General features: G+C 38.4%; 1 protein-coding gene across 2 annotated transcripts in view; it reads right to left on the bottom strand.

Annotated features, from left to right (window-relative positions):
• Positions 1-17,598, bottom strand: part of LOC124794718 — a 229,240-nt gene that overhangs the window by 32,205 nt on the left and 179,437 nt on the right. For both annotated transcript variants that reach the window (XM_047258303.1, XM_047258302.1), the window contains exons 20-22: positions 11,481-11,688; positions 4,937-5,088; positions 548-644 (exon numbers count right to left, since the gene is read on the bottom strand). In XM_047258303.1, the coding sequence (XP_047114259.1) occupies positions 548-644; positions 4,937-5,088; positions 11,481-11,688 (457 nt within the window). The remainder of the gene's footprint in view (positions 1-547; positions 645-4,936; positions 5,089-11,480; positions 11,689-17,598) is intronic.

Raw genomic sequence — 17,598 nt, 5'->3', positions numbered from 1 at the left:
TTAAGTCGGGTGATGCTGAGGGAATTAGATTAGGAAATAAGACACTTAAAGTAGTAAAGGAGTTTTGCTATTTGGGGAGCAAAATAACTGATGATGGTCGAAGTAGAGAGGATATAAAATGTAAACTGGCAATGGCAAGGAAAGCATTTCTGAAGAAGAGAAATTTGTTAACATACATGGAAGTGAAACATGGACAATAAATAGTTTAGCCTGTAAATTATACTGTGAATAATGAAATTCGGTGAAATATTTCATGAATAAAAATCTAATAAGTTTGTGTGCACATAGTACATGCATTAGCAATGAACAGATACTGGAAAAGAAAAAAATAATAATACTGGTGTCAGGAGTGGTATAAGAACAAGTAAGATGGTTCCATCTTGTTCTCTTACACTGTGCCAGGCACTTAAGTGTGAACTGTGAAGAAATCATGTAGATGTAGAGAGTAGCATCGAGTGGAGCTCAGTGAAACACAGAGGTTGTCAGAAATACCAAGCTTCTGTGCATGTTATCAGTAAAGGACACTTAAAATGAATAATAGACTCACCTTGTTCAGAGAGTGATAGTAGCTCTCCTTTATTAATTGCCCACTGCCCTTCCACATTGCCAGTGACAGAGAATGCCCAACATGACCCACACATTCCCTGAAAATATTTCAGGCATACGTCACAAAAATTTGCTCACAACTGAGACATAGTAATAACATCACCTTACTTACCTACTAAAATTTACAGCACAGAACAGGGTTATTACCTTTTACTGAAAAATTTCACAAGGCTATATTTTCACCAATTTAGTGATCATGAATAAACAATCTTACTATCATCTAAAAAAAGTTGAAAGTTTTGACAGTTTGCTCTTGTATACCATCCAAAGAGAAATCAGTGTGTTAATATCTCTGCAGAACATTGTAATGTTACCAACCATCACATGCACCTTACATACTTCAGGAGCAAAACTTTATTCTATGTACTGACCAGGATGAAATAAATGAAATTATGCCTTACTTCTGCATTGTGGAGGATGGTTTTCCTATTCATTATTTATTTTATTATGTATCTCAGTTCAGACTATTTGTGTAGTAATTTATGACGTATATTTAAGTCTGTATCTGAATCTTCATACAAATTGTTTTGGTCATTTATACATTCCTTCTGTCTTTTAGTTTCATCACTGCTTTTAAAAATATACAATTGTCCACATCTGTGGTTCAGGTATCTCTTACAGAAGTTTTCAAGTCATTAATCTTTAATATTTTAAATTTGTTACTCCTCACAAAATGTTTACTGCAATGAGTATTCATAGCAGGTCAAAAACTGTGGGCCTGAATGCAATGGAATTAGTGAATCAAGAGGCAATGGCGAGTAGAATGCATGAGTTAGTTATTTTATGACAAATTGGAAGAGCCCTGTCCATAAAAGGTTGGTGTCCACAGTTTTAATTAGTAAATTAATTAATTAAATAAAACAATCTTAAGTACTACATGACATGTTTTAAACTGTTGCTTGGAAGAAATATTTGGAATACTGTGTGGCAGACACTTGTAGCTTGCAAACTTATAAGCTGGAAGTAAGTGACTCTTAGGGTGGCGAGCACAAACCAGGAGTAAGTGAAACTAAAGTAGTAAGTTACTACGAGAGACGGGAATCGGCGACTTCCAGTGGAAAGTACTGAACTGAAGGAGTAAATTACTCCAGGAATAAATTTTTCATTTACTTCTGAAGTAAATTTATTTACTCCACTATTGGTGGAGAGCACCACTTAAAAGTACACTACTACCTTAGTGACTTAACAAAGAAGTAAGGCCAAAATTTACACCTAGGCAGTAGTAGGAGGAGAGTAAGAGAGTAAGGTGCGATCTTTGAGTTATGTGCTTTAAGTGTTGAATTCTATGGATTACCTGGACTACAAAGAATATATGGAGATGGGAGAAGAGATGAACATCCCAAGAATGAGGGTTGTAATGGAATGAAGAGACCCATTTGTGATGTATAGTGACAGTGATTTCAAAGAGTGGTTTGGGTTTCATGAGGAACATTTTGAGTTGCTGCTTGGTATGCTTGAGCTGTTACGGCAGCATAATTCCAATAGGAACCGTGATTTGTCTCCTAGGCTGCAGCTGCAACTTCTTTGTGGACTGTGAATCTTTCGCACAGGTATTTATCAAATTGTAGCAGGGGATCTCATTAATATCCATCGTACTACTGCTGGAAGAGCTTTTAGCACTGTGATAAACAGTTTAATTGCCTTAGAACCACTGTATGTGTCCATGCCACAGAGCCAAGAAAATGTATTAAAGAACAAAAGGGAATTCTATTGAACTGGTGGATTCCCAAATGTCAATAGGGGCACAGATTGTGTACATATACCCTTACTTTGTCCTTCTGGAACACAAGCAGAACTATACAGAAATTGCAGGAATTTCTTTTCTAACAGTACACAAATCATCTATGATGCCAATATGAAGAGTTTGAAGATGGTAAGTCGCTGGATGGGTTCCACGCATGATGCACGCATTTGGGACAATAGTAGAGTAGCTGCAGAATTTGAAAATAGACAATGTGATGGGTTGCTTGTTGGAGATAGTGGACATGCTCTCTCCAAACATCTTATGACACCTGTGTTCTGAGCCCACACAGGAGTCGAACACCGCTACAATAGAGCCCATATTGCTACCAGATGTGTAATAGAGTAAGCACTCGGTGTTTGAAGACACGTTTCAAAATTCTCATTAAAACAATGCGATTTAAGCCAAACAAGTGTGGAAAAGTTATTGTGGCTGCTGTAAAGTTATACACAACTTTTGAACAGAAGGTAGAGACGAGTTTCACCCTGATGCTGTGGAGGTGAATGCCATCAAACAATATGCATTTAAGCCAGAAGCAGGTGCTGTAGGCCAAGCTGTCAGACAGTCTATCACACTCAATTACTTTAATTAAAATTGTACCTAGTTTGCTAGTAAAATTATAAGTTAGTGTCACGACTTTTCCTTCTTAAATGAATAAATAAGCCACTGGATTGTCACTACTGCAGTGAAAAGGGACTCATTTTATTTATGTGTGACTTTATAATTATGTTCTTTTTTTTTTGCTGCGGGATTAACATTCTCATTTTATTTCTTAATTGAGTATATGAAGTCATACAACGTTTTGATTATTTCTAAAAAAATTTCTTTTATAATATTGCAAATTCAGATAAATATTAGAAGTGGTATTAACAAAAATTAGTACCGATGCTGAAATGATAAACTCAAATATTATACCACACAAGAAGCAAGAACATATTAAACATTTGAAAAAATATCAGGGAAATAAAAGAGGTTTTATACATATGTATATTTTCTTATTCATTCACAAAAACCCAAATTTCTCGAGCACATTGGCTGAAGAATTGGAACCTGAAGTTTGCTCCATTACGTTCTTGAACTTTTTCATTATTTCCATTTTAAGGTTATGCTCTTCTTCCACGATTCCCATTTGTCTTTCCATTAATAACGTTTTTGCATTGTATTCCTCTTGTATTAAACACATTTTTAAGGAATGAAGCTCGCCTGCTTTCTTCAACAACTCTCGCTTATTCACTACAATCGCACGTACTCTCCCTCTTTTGCTGGGTGCATCTTCTGATAGGCTCCCACTACAGAATTCAAGTTGAGGTTCATGACTATGCAATAAAGTTCCACCTTCGGCAGTTTCATTGTTTCCTTCAGAGCAGTTATCATCATTGAAGTTACTTGAAAATATCACATTATTTTCAGATGTGTCATTGTCATTGACGCCAGCTATCCCCTTGAAAACTTGTGGGATCATATCAACAACCATTTGGCTTATATCGCCAATCTTCATCTCGTCTATTCCAACGTCAGTTTGAAATTGTTCTCTATTATATTTAGCTTTCATTTTCATGCCCTTCCAAATTACTTTAAGCTGCTATTGTGATCTTTGTGTAAGAGCTTCTACATTTTTCCCAAGCATCCTTTTTCCTTTTTAGCATGTTGACAATGTGCTTTTTAGATTCAATAGTAGTTATAATACTTTTTCATTATTTCAGCAAACCACTCTTTTTCATTTTATTTTTTTTTAATGTTTCTTTTCTACCTCCATGTTGCTGCTAGCTCATACCTCAAACTGGCACTTGAATTAATATGTGCCACCAACCAACAAAGGACGTTGGTAGCTGTAGATGGTGTGGTTAACAATAGAGTCATCCATTAATAGCACGTATCTTTTTTATAATACATAAATCTTATCATTAATTAGTACAGTAGCATTTAATTTTCTAATTTTAATAATTCAATTTAATAATCCTTTCTAGCTTCTAAATTATAGTGATGGACATAAATTACGCAAGAGGTGATGCAATTATGTCTGCCAACAAACAATATTTTCCGAGAGGGAATGTAATGCATGTGCCAGCAATGTGCAGAAATGGCTTACTTCTTTAGTAAAAAGGCATTACTACTTTTGTTACAACTAAGGAAGTAAATAGGAATATTGAACTCTCCAACAGTTACTAAAAGAGTATATTGCTACAGAAGACTAAAGAAGTAAGAGTTATTACAAGAGCAATTTATACTAGTTTGGTGCTCGCCACCCTGAAACTTCGTATTTGAGTTTTTAGTGCTCAAATATGTCACTCCTTATGCCTAGAAAAACAGATAATAAATTCTATAATTTGCACCTTTTTGGAGGAGACAGAAGACTCCACAGAAATAAAGAGATGCAGGACTGTTTTGAAAATAATTAGAAGTTACTAGTACCAATTTTCAAACTTATAAGGCACAAATCATAATTATATGCTGCTAAGCCTTTATTTTTTATGCACCTTAGAAGGTGATGGCATCTGATAAGACCTTTCTGAAAGAAAATCAGTGCAGTACTTTTTAAGATATATGAAACAACATTGTCCCACAATACTTAGAAATTCATCTGTTTACCTGGTTCTTTACAGGGGTAACAACATTGTAGTGCCTCCAATCAAATTCAACTGGTAATTCAACATCTGGTATTTTAGCATTAGCCATTGGTACTTCATTTTCCCTCTTCAGTGCTCGATTCAGTCCTAAGTACTTCTGTTTAAACTCATTTTCTGGAGTGTCAAACAAAGAAAATTTATAGTTTTGTTTAATTCACTTGCACAATAAACAAAAACATCTGAAAATATCTATGGTTAGCATTCAACAATGCTGATAAATCTGCAGAAGTAAGAAAGGATAAAAAATAACATACTAATACAAAAAAACATACAGAAATTTCAAGCCCTTTCATTTCCTCTGTTAAGAGACAAGAACAGACAATGTGAATGTCTGTAAATCTACATGTACATTTTCATCTACATCTGTATTCCAGTAAGTGGTGGTGGTGGAGGAGGAGGAGGTGGCGGTGGTGGTGGTGGTGGTGGTGTGAGGGGGGGCATATTGTACCAGTCTCACTTACTCTCTCCCATTCCATTCGCAGATAGTACAAGAGGAAGGAGACTGTCTGGGTGTGCCTGAATTTGCGTAATTTTAGCAGAGATGATAGATAAACTCCAGTGGAAGACTCTGCAAGAGAGACACTCAGTAGCTCGGTACAGGCTTTTGTTGAAGTTTCGAGAACATACCTTCACCGAGGAGTGAAGCAGTATATTGCTCCCTCCTACGTATATCTCGCGAAGAGACCATGAGGATAAAATCAGAGAGATTAGATCCAACACAGAGGCATTCCGATAATCTTTATTTCCACGAACAATACGAGACTGGAATAGAAGGCAGAACCGACAGAGGTACTCAAGGTACCCTCCGCCACACACAGTCTTGGCTTGAGGCTTGAGGAGTATGGATGTAGATGTAGATGATTTAAACACATGCTGGAGGTGAAATATGTTTCCTGACTCATTTTTACACATGGCTTCTCAGAATTTTGTAAGCACGGCTCTCCACAACATATTTCATCTTTCTTGCATCATCTCTTGCTGTCTGTTGTTCTTTGAGCATTTCTGTGACACACTCATATTGGAAAAAACTATGGAAATAACACAGCTCTTCTTTCAATTAATATTTTTACCATCATTCTGGGCCACAGTAATGCAATACTTTTTAAAAGAAAGTTCTGCCATTTGACTGTATACATCACTTATTCTACTGTACAACCATGATTCCAGCATTTGGCCATTTTCATGTAAGACAATGTTGAGCATGATCAGACTTCGATGAATGAAGTCATCATTAAAATATATAAAACTTGGTTATGTAAAAGAAGTTTCATAGCATAAAAGCTAGAACATATTCACAAAATGTCTGGCAGAAATAAAACAAGTGTGTGACAAACACTGAAAAACTGTGCCATAAAATGGTCACCAAAAACAGTCATTACATATGCAGGCACTGCATCATTATCTCAAGCCACACTATCAAATTTACTACTGTAATGGCAGCCAAAGATGAACACATAGGCTGTCAGTCTATGTGACATACTCTTTGGTTGACTCCAGAGAAGACTTCTTTCCAGAGAAGGCTCCCTCTATAGCACAAACCAAGCAAATTGAGGAAGATGTAAGAATGTGCATACTGTACCAGATTTTGCGAACAGTCTTGGGGTGATAGTGGTTCTGCACTTAGAAATTACCACACTCAGAAGTTAACACAGAAGAACAAGTATTGTCCTTTATTCTAGTTCTGGATGTTGTTTATGGTACTTATCATATTTTAAGTGTTGGCATGGTTGGACAACCTTAATAATTGTTTGTGATACACACTGTATCTGGAATAGTACAGACAGGGAAGTGAATTGGAGATAATCTTGGATTCCTGTGATTGTAGACAAGCAAGTAGCTGCGTAATGGTTTTCTTTTTTCTGTAATACTCTGTGTCTGACTTGCAATATAACTGCACAAATGGAATGACAGAATTTTGTAATAGTGGAAATATTGTAGAAGACAATATCACAGATTTTCAGTCCTTTAGGAGAGCAATAATACGAGGTGCTATCCAAAATTTTCAGGACTGGTGCTGGCATATGTTGAAAACCTTGCCTTTGGACTAATGGTCACCATCACCCTCGAAGTAGTTCCCATCTGCAAATATACACCATCCCAGTGCTTCTGCCACTGGTCAAACGTTTTCTGGAAGTCCTGTTCTTTGAGGGTGTTTATCACCACCAGTGATACTTCTTGAATCCTCTCTAGAGTGTTGAACCGACGGCCTTTCAACTTGAGTTTCAGTTTCGAGCGCAAAGTCGCAAGGTGCCAAACCTGGCAAGTACGGTGGGTTGTTTTTTGCCAAAAAGGTCCTGGTGAGCAAGGACGTGTGACATGGCACATTGTCATGACGCAGCAGCCAGTTCCCTTGATGCCAAAGTTCGGGCCGTCATCGCCCCATGTTTTCACAGAGCTGTGACAAAACGTCACAGTAGTCCACGGAATTCACTGTTTGGTTGGGTGGGATGAATTCTTTGTGCACAATTCCCTTGGTATCAAAGAAAATGATGATCATGCTCTTCACTTTGTTCTTCACCTGTCTCACTTTTTTGGGTCTTGGAGAGACTGGGCTCTTCCACTGTGACGATTCTTGCTTTATCTATGGGTCATAACCATAAATCATTGAATCATTGCAAGGGTCTCTGTAGCACATTTCCCGAGATTCACACAGAATTTGATACACACACGCTGATCTGTTTGCGGATCCATCATAAAATCGCCATACAGTAAACACAGAGTATTAGGGAAATCACTGTGGGCATGCAACACGTCCTCCCAGCTGAATGCCACTCCGCACACTGACTCATCAGATATGCAGCTCTTGCCACCTAGCGGTACAAAGATAGCACCAGTCCCAAAAAGTTTGGATTCCACCTCGTACTGCTAACAGTGCCAGAGAGTGTGATAACAGGCACTTAAGAAAATATAGCTGCTTTTGCTGACACTGTTCCTCACATCACTCAGTGTGATTACATCAACAGTAATATCTACATATACATCTACATTTATACTCCGCAAGCCACCCAACGGTGTGAGGGCGGAGGGCACTTTATGTGCCACTGTCATTACCTCCCTTTCTGTTCCAGTCGCGTATGGTTCCCGGAAGAACGACTGTCTGAAAGCCTCCGTGCATGCTCAAATCTCTCTAATTTTACATTCGTGATCTCCTCGGGAGGTATAAGTAGGGGGAAACAATATATTCGATACCTCATCCAGAAACGCACCCTCTCGAAACCTGGCGAGCAAGCTACACTGCGATGCAGAGCGCCTCTCTTGTAGAGTCTGCCACTTGAGTTTGCTAAACATCTCCGTAATGCTATCACGGTTACCAAATAACCCTGTGACGAAACGCGCCGCTCTTCTTTGGATCTTCTCTATCTCCTCCATCAACCCGATCTGGTACGGATCCCACACTGATGAACAATACTCAAGTATAGGTCGAACGAGTGTTTTGTAAGCCACCTCCTTTGTTGATGGACTACATTTTCTAAGCACTCTCCCAATGAATCTCAACCTGGTACCCGCCTTACCAACAATTAATTTTATATGATCATTCCACTTCAAATCGTTCTGCACGCATACTCCCAGATATTTTACAGAAGTAACTGCTACCAGTGTTTGTTCCGCTATCATGTAATCATACAATAAAGGATCCTTCTTTCTATGTATTCGCAATACATTACATTTGTCTGTGTTAAGGGTCAGTTGCCACTCCCTGCACCAATGCCTATCCGCTGCAGAACTTCCTGCATTTCGCTACAATTTTCTAATGCTGCAACTTCTCTGTATACTACAGCATCATCCGCAAAAAGCCGCATGGAACTTCCGACACTATCTACTAGGTCATTTATATATATTGTGAAAAGTAATGGTCCCATAACACTCCCATGTGGCATGCCAGACGTTACTTTAACGTCTGTAGACGTCTCTCCGTTGATAACAACATGCAGTGTTCTGTTTGCTAAAAATTCTTCAATCCAGCCACACAGCTGGTCTGATATTCTGTAGGCTCTTACTTTGTTTATCAGGCGACAGTGCGGAACTGTGTCGAACACATTCCGGAAGTCAAGGAAAATGGCATCTACCTGGGAGCCTGTATCTAATATTTTCTGGGTCTCATGAACAAATAAAGCGAGTTGGCTCTCACACGATCGCTGTTTCCGGAATCCATGCTGATTCCTACAGAGTAGATTCTGGGTTTCCAAAAACGACATGATACTCGAGCAAAAAACATGTTCTAAAATTCTACAACAGATCGACGTCAGAGACATAGGTCTATAGTTTTGCGCATCTGCTCGACGACCCTTCTTGAAGACTGGGACTACCTGTGCTCTTTTCCAATCATTTGGAACCTTCCGCTCCTCTAGAGACTTGCGGTACACGGCTGTTAGAAGGGGGGCAAGTTCTTTCGCGTACTCTGTGTAGAATCGAATTGGTATCCCGTCAGGTCCAGTGGACTTTCCTCTGTTGAGTGATTCCAGTTGCTTTTCTATTCCTTGGACACTAATTTTGATGTCAGCCATTTTTTCGTTTGTGCGAGGATTTACAGAAGGAACTGCAGTGCGGTCTTCCTCTGTGAAACAGCTTTGGAAAAAGGTGTTTAGTATTTCAGCTTTATGCGTGTCATCCTCTGTTTCAATGCCATCATCATCCCGGAGTGTCTGGATATGCTGTTTCGAGCCACTTATCGATTTAACGTAAGACCAGAACTTCATAGGATTTTCTGTCAAGTCGGTACATAGAATTTTACTTTCGAATTCACTGAACGCTTCACGCATAGCCCTCCTTACGCTAACTTTGACATCGTTTAGCTTCTGTTTGTCTGAGAGGTTTTGGCTGCATTTAAACTTGCAGTGAAGCTCTCTTTGCTTTCGCAGTAGTTTCCTAACTTTGTTGTTGAACCACGGTGTGTTTTTCCCATCCCTCACAGTTTTACTCGGCACATACCTGTCTAAAACGCATTTTACGACTGCCTTGAACTTTTTCCATAAACACTCAACATTGTCAGTGTCGGAACAGAAATTTTCGTTTTAATCTGTTAGGTAGTCTGAAATCTGCCTTCTATTACTCCTGTTAAACAGATAAACCGTCTTCCCTTTTTTTATATTCCTATTAACTTCCATATTCAGAGATGCTGCAACGGCCTGATTCCCTATTCTGCACTTACAGAGTCAAAAAGTTCGGGTCTGTTTGTTATCAGTAGGTCCAAGATGTTATCTCCATGAGTCGGTTCTCTGTTTAATTGCTCAAGGTAATTTTCGGATAGTGCACTCAGTATAATGTCACTCAATGCTCTGTCCCTACCACCCGTCCTAAACATCTGAGTGTGCCACGAATATAGAATGCCGAAAGTTTAAAGGCTTGACTTATTTGGATGTGTGATGGTTTCATCACTAATAACCACAGCTGGAAGGCAAGAGACACATTCTGTTGAGCTCCTTGCATTCTTACTACCATATTGTCTGTTATTAGAATGAGAACATTCAAATCATACAAGCAGACGCCAGTGAATTGCAGGTTGCAAATAAGTGTAGGATATATTTTTTCCAATGTTTTAGTTATGTATCGTGACAATGTGGTAATTATGCCTAACAGGAACCCTATAGAATTCACTCTTTCGAAGGTGGATTTAATTTATATTGGTAGAATAAGCAACAAATTATTACTTTAAATAAAAATCACACAGTATCCCTGCAAGTGAGATTTAAAATTAAATAGTCTGCTTTGAACCAGTTGAAGGCCTACTCAGTCATTGTATGAGCTGTGTCTAGTATGACTTGAGTTTAAGTTTAGGCCTTCGATGGCTGCTTTTGTTGACATTGTTTTTCTCATTTAATTGCCATGGTTATATTGATAGTAATATGAATTCTGGTAAGAATATGGGATGCCAAAAGTGTGAAGGGTGTTGCATCAATAAGAAACCTTAGGATTTTTAAATAGTCTAGTGCTGAACCTTATGAAACTAATGCATTTTACCCCCGTCCCCCCAACCCTTTGGATTCAGGTTTATACTTGTACAGCAGTTTGTCAGTGTAACCCTCTCTTTCTGTCATGAAATTACATTCATATATTCAAGACATATGCTGCTAACACCATAACACTGCAGTTATTTTATCCTCCTCCCACAGCTGGTATTGATTACTGTTGTGTAAAGTTTCTCCAAGTGGTGTCTCAGGAAATAAAAGTGCAGTAACATAACCTACTAACATGGCTCAAAACTAATGTAACAATGGATTCAATAATTAGATGACTGATAACCTAAAGTAGCTGATGTCAATCAGAATTCGTGATTCCGTTAAAAAAAAAGAGGGGGAGGGGGGGGGGGGGGGGAGAGAGAGAGAACAGCAGCCTAGTTGCAGTTTGACTCTGCATATTATGTATCTATGACAAATTTATTTATATCTGCACTCTCTCTTAAAATACATAAAATGGCTGCATATAATAAAAACAGAGTTTTATGCTGTGATTTAATTATAATAGTATTGCATTTCAAAAAAGGTATTATTAACAATTGTAGCTCTCACCTGAAAGATCAGCAAATTGTGTGACACCATATTTTCCTGTTCCTTGCTCTGTTCTCTGCAAATGTTCAATCTTCATCATATTTGCTTTAAATATATGGAACCTTTTCTGCATTTCTTCATCACTATTGTATGTTTTGTTATATTTAGACATGAAATCTGTGAAGATCCCGAGGAGAACACCACTGTTTCCAAGTTTATATTGGCCATTCTGCAAAAGCAAAGAAACAAATATTCAGCTGTTCAGAAGTAAACCATTTAAAACAGCTGAACAGTCAACTGAAAAATGTTTTCACAAGTGGTTATGCAGGGAACGAGGTAAAATGTTGATAAAAACAAAGAAGCAAGAGGAAGAAAAAATATATTTCACAATGGCAGATGATTCATTACGCAAATGAAGCTTCTGTTCAGTTTGATAACCAACCGTGTGTAGGCACTTCCGTAGTCTTACCAATTCTCAGCACAACAAATATCAACTGCAATCTATAAATGTGAAGAAAAAGGACAGAGTTTTATTGACAACTAACATGATTATCTGCCTCTTGTAGAGCTCATTTCAAGTATGTCCATGTGGTACAATGTGATATGTAGGAATTGAACAGTGTTATTAAATGATTAAATATAAGGGGTACCGATGACAGTGGAAGGTACACAGTAGATTGGTAGCTTGGAGATATGTGATACTGTAATACGCTGTGTACCTTTGTAGTTCAGTCCACATAAAAGGAAAGATAGCAGAACTGGTCATTTACCATATCTTGATTGTTCAGATGAAAAGAATTTTGAACTCTGTAATGAACTAATTGGCTGGCATTGCAAGTAACACTACAGTGTAAATCTGCTTTAAAAAGAAATTCAGGAGCTTCATAACAATTTTCATTGAAGTATGGGTTCTCAATAAAGTGACATTAATGAAAATTATGAAATAATTTCAACAATACACACTTCATTTTCATCAACTCTGAAGTCTTAAGAAAGACTATAAGAGTGATGAAACACAGTTCATATATAATGGACAGATAGTTTATCATCCCAGTTCTAACAGATTCAGTTGAGGACCATATGAAACACAGTTTCTCAGGATGACCACCAAGTGAGACATACATGTATTTGTCTTCTACTGTACATCTATACCAATACACAAACTACACAAGACACTGTACAGTGCACGGCAGATAATACACTTTGTACCACTTTTAATCTTTCTCTTTCCTTTCCAGTCACAAATTGAGTGAAGAAACAATGAATGCTTGTAGGCCTCATCATGAGCCCTAATTCACATATATTTCATATATTTTGTCCTTGTTGTTGTTGTGGTCTTCAGCCCTGAGACTGGTTTGATGCAGCTCTCCATGCTGCTATATCCTGTGCAAGCTACTTCATCTCCCAGTACCTACTGGAGCCTACATCCTTCTGAATCTGCTTAGTGTATTCATCTCTTGGTCTCACTCTTCGATTTTTACCCTTCATGCTGCCCTCCAGTACTAAATTGGTGATCCCTTGATGCCTCAGAATATGCCCTACCAACAGATCCCTCCTTCTAGTCAAGTTGTGCCACAAATTTCTCTTCTCTCCAATTCTATTCAATACCTCCTCATTAGTTATGTGATCTACCCATCTAATATTCAGCAACCTTCTGTAGCACCACATTTTGAAAGCTTCTATTCTCTTCTTGTCCAAACTATTTATCGTCCATGTTTCACTTCGATACATGGCTACACTCCATACAAATACTTTCATAAACGACTTCCTGACACTTAAATCTATACTCGATGTTAACAAATTTATCCTCTTCAGAAACGCTTTCCTTGCCATTGCCAGTCTACATTTTATATCCTCTCTACTTCGACCATCATCAGTTATTTTGCTCCCCAAATAGCAATACTCATTTACTACTTTAAGTGTCTCATTTCCTAATCTAATTCCTGCAGCATTACCTGATTTAATTCGACTACATTCCATTATTCTCATTTTGCTTTTTTTTATGTTCATCTTATATCCTCCTTTCATGACACTGTCCATTCTGTTCAACTGCTCTTCCAAGTTTTTTGCTGTCTCTGACAGAATTACAATGTCATCGGCGAACCTCAAAGTTTTTATTTCTTCTCCATGGATTTTAATTCCTACTCCAAATTTTTCTTTTGTTTCCTTTACTGCATGCTCAATATACAGATTGAATAACATCGGGGAGAGGCTACAACCCTGTCTCACTCCCTTCCCAACCACTGCTTCCCTTTTATGTCCCTCGACTCTTATAATTGCCATCTGGTTTCTGTACAAATTGTAAATAGCTTTTCACTCCCTGTATTTTACCCCTGCCACCTTCAGAATTTGGAAGAGAGTATTCCAGTCAACATTGTCAAATGCTTTCTCTAAGTCTAAAAATGCTAGAAATGTAGGTTTGCCTTTCATTAATCTATTTTCTAAGATAAGTTGTAGGGTCAGCACTGCCTCACATGTACCAACTTTTCTACGGAATTCAAACTGATCTTCCCTGAGGTCGGCTTCTATCAGTTTTTCCATTCGTCTGTAAAGAATTCATATTAGTAATATGCAGCAGTGGCTTATTAAACTGATAGTTCGGTAATTTTCACATCTGTCAACACCTGCTTTTTGTGGGATTGGAATTATTATATTCTTCTTGGAGTCTGAGGGTATTTCGCCTGTCTCATACATCCTGCTCACCAGATGGTAGAGGTTTTTCAGGCCTGCCCCTCCCAAGGCTGTCAGTAGTTCTAATGGAATGTTGTCTACCCCTGGGGTCTTGTTTCAACTTAGGACTTTCAGTGCTCTGTCAAACTCTTCACGCAGTATCATATCTCCTATTTCATCTTCACCTACATCGTCTTTCATTTCCATAATATTGTCCTCAAGAACATCGCCCCTGTATAGACCCTCTATATACTCCTTCCAAATTTCTGGTTTCCCTTCTTTGCTTAGAACTGGGTTTCCATCTGAGCTCTTGTTATTCATGCAAGTGGTTCTCATTTCTCCAGAGCTCTCTTTAATTTTCCTGTAGGCGGTATCTATCTTACCCCTAGTGAGATAGGCCTCTACATCCTTACATTTGTCCTCTAGCCATCCCTGCTTAGCCATTTTGCACTTCCTGTCAATCTCATTTTTGAGACGTTTGTATTCCTTGTTGCTTGCTTCATTTACTGCATTTTTATATTTTCTCCTTTCATCAATTAAATTCAGTATTTCCTCTGTCACCCAAGGATTTCTACTATCCCTCATCTTTTTACTGTATTTCTTTCCCCCATTCCTGTTAATCGTTCCCTTATGCTCTCCCTGAAACTCTGTACAACCTCTGGTTCTTTCAGTTTATCCAGGTCCCATCTCCTTAAATTCCCACCTTTTTGCAGTTTCTTCAGTTTTAATCTACAGTTCATAACCAATAGATTGTGGTCAGAGTCCACATCTGCCCCTGGAAATGTCTTACAATTTAAAACCTGGTTCCTGAATCTCTGTCTTACCATTATATAATCTACCTGAAACCTGTCAGCATCTCCAGGCTTCTTCGGTGTATACAACCTTCTCTTATGATTCCTGAACCCAGTGTTAGCTATGATTAAGTTGTGCTCTGTGCAAAATTCTACCAGGCGGCTTTCTCTTTCATTCCTTCCCCCCAATGCATATTCACCTACTACGTTTCCTTCTCTCCCTTTTCCTACTACCGAATTCCAGTCACCCATGACTATTAAATTTTCGTCTCCCTTCACTACCTGAATAATTTCTTTTATCTCGTCATACATTTCATCTATTTCTTCATCATCTGCAGAGCTAGTTGGCATATAAACTTGTACTACTGTGGTAGGCGTGGGCTTCATATCTATCTTGGCCACAATAATGCGTTCACTATGCTGTTTGTAGTAGCTTACCCTCATTTCTGTTTTCCTATTTATTATTAAACCTACTCCTGCACTACCCTATTTGATTTTGTATTTATAGCCCTGTATTCACCTGACAAAAATCTTGTTCCTCTTGCTACCGAACTTCACTAATTCCCACTATATCTGACTTTAACCTATCCATTTCCCTTTCTAAATTTTCTAACTTAACTGCCCGACTAAGGGATCGGGCATTCCACGCTCCGATCCGTAGAACGCCAGTTTTCTTTCTCCTGATAATGACGTCCTCTTGAGTAGCTCCCGTCCAGAGATCCGAATGGGGGACTATTTTACCTCCGGAATATTTTACCCAAGAGGACGCCATCATCAATTAAACCATACAGTAAAGCTACATGCCCTCAGGAAAAATTACAGCTGTAGTTTCCCGTTGCTTTCAGCTGTTCACAGTACCAGCACAGCAAGGCCGTTTGGTTAATGTTATAAGGCCAGATCAGTCACCCAGACTGTTGCCCCTGCAACTACTGAAAAGGCTGCTGCCCTTCTTCAGGAACTACACGTTTTTCTGGCCTCTCACCAGATATCCCTCCGTTGTGGTTGCACCTACGGTACGGCTATCTGTATCGCTGAGGCACGCAAGCCTCCCCACCAGCAGCAAGGTCCATGGTTCATGGGGGGAGATGTCCCTATGTAAGATGAACATGAGGGGGAGGGGGGGAGGGCAGTAAAATAATTCTGCAGTCTGTTGTAAATGCTGCTGCTATAAACTTTTCAATAATGTTCCCTGAAAAGTTCCTCTTCTTCCCTCCAAAGATTCCCATATTAAGGTCATAGAATCTTTCTGTAATACTTCCATACATACCAAACTGACTAATAAGAAATTTAGCTGCTTGCCCTGAATTAGTTTGGCACACGCTGAGCGAAGAAAAATTGTCGAGCCAGTTGAGGATCGAACTTGGGACACCGAGATCTATAGACAGCGACACTGACTACTATAACCCAAGCTGTGGACATTTCATAATGTTGTGCCTATATATCTTAATCAACATGTGTGATTAAAAACAACATATAATAACACTGTATTTGAACATTACAAGAATTCTTCCCCTACTCATCCATATTAGATTCCATTCATACCTATTTAAAGGAAGTTGCAATTCATTGGACCTAACAGAAATTCTGTTCATCATTCTTAAACTTCCGAAAGTCACTCAACAATGACACATTTCACCCGTACACAACAGCTCAGATAGAAGCTATTTTGCACTTCAGAATAAATTTTGTAGCACTCACATGTATGAGCACAAATTCCTGTCACACAGATCAACATCTGATATTCTGCAGAATGTTTTAGGAATTGTTGCATGTTATTTGAATTTCTACCACCACAACCAAAGTATAATATTCTGCTCTATATAAGATGACATTTTTGATAATTTAAAGTTAATAACATTGTTTCATTTAAACCTAGGTAACATATAAGAAATTCTACAGTCATATTATCTCTAAATTTGACAGACAAACAGAGAAGAGTTTAAGTATACTAACTGCTTTTTGTCTACACACACCTGACACTAGTGAACATGCACTTGTAATAAACTTTGTATAAAACCGTGTATTATCATTCGTATTGTGAATCTTGTAGGAAATGGTTTCACTAGGCAGAGCGCAGTAGGGAGATCACTGGGGAAGACAGAATGAAATCATCTCCTGAAACTGCAGAACAGAGCACCGCATTTTTCAAAATGTTCCTGCTGGGCACTATCAATGGCACAGGAAAGTCAAGTGCTGACCATGCATCTACCAATTGCTATTACAGTTTGGGCTACTGATATGCTGGTTCCATTTTGCTGAGCACTGCTGTTGGATGTTCATTGGTGTTGCGCTGACAGTGATTGAGCTGAATGTCATCTCCGAGACGAGCGAGGGCAGAATCATGCAGCAGAAGCAAAACACATTTCCCATAATACATGGAAGAGAGCTATTTTAACAGTCCTCAGAAGTGATTCTTTAATTTCTATAAAGAAAAATGCACTGACCACAATGTAAAAGTGATGTACAAAAAATTTCTTTCTGAATTTGGATGCTGTTTTCACAGGAGCTTACATGATTCGCGCAATACTTGACACACAGAGTCATTATGGGTAATGAATTTAGTACATCAGAAACAATAAGTCACAGGAAACATAGTTGCAGAAGCACACAAAAAAATTCTTGGGAAAAAATAATACTCGGCTCAATAAAAAATTATCATCAGTAAAGAATTAGTTGAA

Source organism: Schistocerca piceifrons, chromosome 4, assembly GCF_021461385.2.
Source record: "Schistocerca piceifrons isolate TAMUIC-IGC-003096 chromosome 4, iqSchPice1.1, whole genome shotgun sequence".
Taxonomy (NCBI): Eukaryota; Metazoa; Arthropoda; class Insecta; order Orthoptera; family Acrididae; genus Schistocerca; species Schistocerca piceifrons.
The sequence above is the reverse complement of the archived record's forward strand: the minus strand, read 5'-3'. Positions and strand labels throughout refer to the sequence as shown.